The 4,885-nt window shown below is 32.0% G+C and overlaps 1 protein-coding gene across 1 annotated transcript in view; it reads left to right on the forward strand.

The window, feature by feature from the left end:
- Nucleotides 1-4,160: 4,160 nt before the first annotated feature.
- LOC106770475 (pentatricopeptide repeat-containing protein At1g02370, mitochondrial-like) overlaps nucleotides 4,161-4,885 on the forward strand; it is a 1,721-nt gene continuing 996 nt past the window's right edge. The window contains exons 1-2 of the mRNA XM_014656284.2: nucleotides 4,161-4,604; nucleotides 4,678-4,879. Of these exons, the coding sequence (XP_014511770.1) occupies nucleotides 4,362-4,604; nucleotides 4,678-4,879 (445 nt within the window). The 5' untranslated portion in view covers nucleotides 4,161-4,361. The remainder of the gene's footprint in view (nucleotides 4,605-4,677; nucleotides 4,880-4,885) is intronic.

The following is a 4,885-nucleotide window of genomic DNA, read 5'->3' on the forward strand; positions in this document are numbered from 1 at the left end:
TACCAATTTGGTTCATGAAATCCACATACGAGGAGACTTATGCATCCATAATTTATCCTGTGAATGGCCACCTCCTATGGGAAAAAACAAGCTTCCCTGATATAATGCCACCGGTCAAGAGGAAGATGCNTGNGAGGCCAAAGAAGAAAAGAAGATTGGATCCATGGGAGCTAACCAAGGATGGAACCCAGATGACTGTTGGTGGGCATAGAAAGAAATGTAGCATCTGTCGTCAANTGGGGCACAACAAAAAAATATGTCCTCNACGTCCACCCATCATAGANCCAACAGAACNAGCAAGTGACNAACCTCCTCAGCCACAAGAAGCACCAAGTGACCAACCTACCCAGCCACAAGAACCAGCAAGTGACCAACCAACTCAGCCTCCAGTACCAACACAAGATTCNGTGACAGAACCAACTCCACCAATACTAAGGAAAAAGTTAACAATTAGAAGAAACGTTGCATAGATTGAACTCTCTGTCTTTATTGAGAGTGTGTCGGACAGTAGCTAAGTTATTATGTATGTTATTTGATGTTAGACATTTTATCTTTCATATTTGAATTTGGACATGTTATGAATTTNGTGATACCAATTATGGTAGTATCTTTGTTTTGAATTTAAACATGTTTGACTAGATGTACTGAAAATTATGTCTCAAACTGCTGTTTGAATGTTCTTTTATGTTTAGGTTTCCTTACCATGCACAGGAATTATGTTCAATTTAAGGGACCAGTATGCATAATTTTTAAGTAAAAGGGGGACCAAAATGAACAATTTTAACCAAAAGGGGGACCAAAATGAACAACTTAAAATGAAACTGAGGACTATTACGAACTTCATTCAACTAACCCAGATGGTTCAAGTTATATTACAACACCAGCTCATAATACACAAACACCACATTGATTCAAGATTGCCCACCTAACATCAACCTCAGGGCACTCAAAACATTACAACATGAACTCAAAATACATGAACACAACGTAAATTGCACATTCGTCACCTAACATCAACCTAAAAACAACCCCAATATGATGATGTTAAGCACAATGACAACAACCCCAACTCCAACTACTAACTTCATCTTTCTCTGCAACTCTTTCACGACACTTTCCATATCAGTGATCATCTTGTTGCTTTGCCTCACATTTGCACCATCTCTATCATCACCGTTCTCTTCACCAAACCACTTGAAAAAGTTACATGACATCCCACTTGTAAATGCACCCTATTACTCACAAAAAACACAAAAAACTGTCAACATAGGATATCAATTAAACATAAAAGTGACTTTGCTATTACAGAAACCTTATAATGACGACATGCCCAAAATTGCCTCCCAGCATTCCTTGCAGTTTTTGCAACTTTCACTACAGCAAAATCATCACAGTAGCAAATAGGGGTTATCCCACCACCCCTCGAAACAGCACCCTGTGATGAATGTGAAGCTCCTTTGCCCGTTGTCTTCGAACAAGAACAACCACTTTGTGAAGAAACCATTCAAAACTCTAAACCCTAACCTTCTCACTGTCCAAAACTCTGGAGCAAATGACCACAAACCCTAACCATGACTTTTAAACTTGGGAACAATAATCATCAATCACTGTAACAGGATCAATTACCCCTAAATCNTTCTCTAATCCAACCCTAAGTATAAACATTTCCACGTAATCATTATAATTTTTTTAAAAACAATTAACAATGCCAAATCAGCAGATGATAGCCACCTGGCAGCTGTGCCGTTAAGAAAGTTAATGTCGTTAGCAAAAAGGACCACTTTGAACCGTTTTTGCAAAAGGTAGGACTTAAGTGAACTTTTGAAAAAAAAAGGGACCAATTTGAACAAACTCTCCCAAAGGAGGAACTAAAATAGGTATTAAACCTTAATATTATATATAATTATAAAATTATTATAAAAATTTAAAAAAATAAAAATTAATTTTTAAAATTTCATTATTATTATTATTATAAGAGAAAAAATATGAAAAATATAACATACAACAAGACAAATACGTAAGAGTAAATATGTAAATTGATTCTAATTCCTTGCAAATCATCCCATATATAGGATGATTGAAAATGGAAAGATCCTTCAATTTCCTTCTTTTTTTTCCTTTCTCGCCAATCAAGTGAAGAGGCAAAAAGTGAACAAAGCTCGCAATTAAATATGACTGTATGCTATTTCTTTTTTTTTTTTTTAACTTTTTTTTATAAAAAGAAAAACATTGTTAGCCCCGTTGTGATTTTGCCAACTTGATTAAGTTATTATGGGTCAACTTGAATAAGTCTAGCTTGAGTCAATGTAATTAAAATGAAATATTGGTACATAAGAAGCTTTAGCAGGTTCCATTCAAGCCTTTAACTCAGCTAGCAAATTTCCTTAATTTTCTCAAGACTTCCATTATGTTTCTCTCAAGTTCAATGAACCAAAGTGTAATTGCAGCTACAATTACAACTCCAATTAATCTAGTTCTAGCAATTTCCTCCAATTCTTGTCCATATTTCAACTAGAAATTCTATCTTGTGAAATGCACCAAATTGTACTATCCATTACAACAGCAAATAATTAAAGTTTGAAAACTAAAATCACAAAGAAATAAAGCAACTAAGATTCATATTAAAAGGAAACATAGCTGACTTACAAAAACTAAGGCTACAATAACTAAAAATAAGAAACTAATATTAGAAATTAAAGTCGAATTCTATCACCTAAAAGAAACTAGAATTATCTAAATCAAGAAATAAACCAAAAAGTAGCCTAAAAACACTTCAATAACATAAATATGCAAAAACAAAGAAATTTACTCTAGAAACCAAATTTGTCCTAAAAACTGGACACTAAACTCAATCAAAAGAGATGCAATTAGCTTCGAAAAATTTGAACAAATTGAGACTCGTCAAAAGGCTTTTGTATTCGAGCTTAAGAAGAGTGGATGTATTGAAGATAGTCTCTTATGTTACTAATTAAAGCAAAAAAATTTAATATCCTAAAAAAATATATTGTATTAATTATTTGTTAATTTTTTTAATTCTACTATTTGAAATAAATTTCACAAAAAATATGTTATTCATAAATATTATTTTATATTATTATTACTATTAAAGATAATTTGGTATTTTTAATTTCTATTTATTAAAATATATATTTCTTAATTTATCCGTCAAATTTTTTAAAAACTTGATTTTCAAATTCACTCTCAATCATTTCTAAATCTTTTCAAACAAACAACACATATTTTACACAACCTTAAACTTTGATTGAGCTAAAATATTGAGGAGATATTTGAATTATATCCTTTCGAGCTTTATGTTCCTTATAACCTCAAGATAAGAGGGTTATGAGAGTGTTAAACCCAACGCTGATTGGTTCCATAAACCTAATGCTAATTGGGTCAATAAAATAGTGTTGTTGGTGTTCATATTTTGAAATATATCCTTTTAAGCGTTATGCTCTTTATGCATAGATTAAGAAAATGTTGTTAAGTCCAATATCAATTAGTTTCATGATGTTTTTCACATCTTTCTCTTACTTCATTTCATTCTTTTTTACGTCTTCCTTTTTATAAACTTTTTTTATCTTCCAATTTTGATAGCCTCAACAATAATATAATTAATGTTAAATAATTTTTTCAATGTTATTAAATAATTAACCATATCGAAAGAATATTATTTATATGATTTAATAAATTTTTAGTATAGATAATTATAGATAATGATATTTAAACAACATTTTTTTTGACAACATTTGAATATTGATTACGTGTCAATATGTGATTTGGTTAAAAATTACTCCACAATAGTATTTATGATTATTATTATTGATTGTGGAGTAATTTTTGACTAATCACATATTGACACATAATCAATGTTCAAATGTTGTCAAAAAATGTTGTCTAAATATCATTATCCGATAATTATATAATTAGTATTATAATTTTGACTTTAAGTAAAATAAATAAGTAAATTTTGATTTTAGTATTTTTATGAATTTAATTTATTATTTTTTTTTAAAAAAATATCTTTCAAAATTATTAACACTTTTTATTTTGATATAAAAATTATTTTAATTTTGGTTTTAAATATATCAATTTTAAAAAACTTATTTCATCAAATTATGTTAGTGACAATTCTCACTTGTCTATTTTCACTCTTTTTCCATCATACCAACTTTTCTTATTTCTCCTCACTCTTCAGTTAGAGTACACAATATTGTTACCGGTCACCTGTGGTTTCAAGGGACAATCGACACGACGCCGTATAGCGGGTTTCGATAAACCCTAACAAAACCTACTCTGGAATCGATCAACAACAAAAATAGCACCCGCACCAGCTGTGGCACGACCCCAGATCAACGGAGATGAATCACGGTCGGCTGATTTCTGGTGGAGGATGGCTACTCCGGCGACTTTGCACGGCGGCTGATAGGCCATCAAAAAGTCCAAACCTCTATCGAATGTTATCGGCGTTGGGCAGGACTGGAGGAAGCCTGTCGGAAACTTTGGACAACCATGTAATGCAAGGCAAAGCCATAAAAAAAGGAGAACTCGAAAGATGTGTCGAAGAGTTCCGAAGGTATCACAGATTTCAGCATGCACTCGAGGTAAAAAATATCAATTTAAATTATTTTTGTGATTTTGATGTATGTTGAAGTTTATAATTTATGGTGATTTCAGATAATTGAATGGATGGAGACGAGGAAAATTAACCCTTCCTGGAATAATTATGCAGTGCAATTAGATCTTGTGTCCAAGACCAAAGGGGTGGTTGCGGCTGAAGAGTTTTTCAATGGTCTTCCTCCTCCAGCCAAGAACAAGTATACGTATGGTGCTCTCTTGAACTGTTACTGCAAGGAACTAATGAAAGACAAGGCATTGAGTCATT

Source organism: Vigna radiata, chromosome 8 (assembly GCF_000741045.1).
Source record: "Vigna radiata var. radiata cultivar VC1973A chromosome 8, Vradiata_ver6, whole genome shotgun sequence".
Lineage (NCBI taxonomy): Eukaryota > Viridiplantae > Streptophyta > Magnoliopsida > Fabales > Fabaceae > Vigna > Vigna radiata.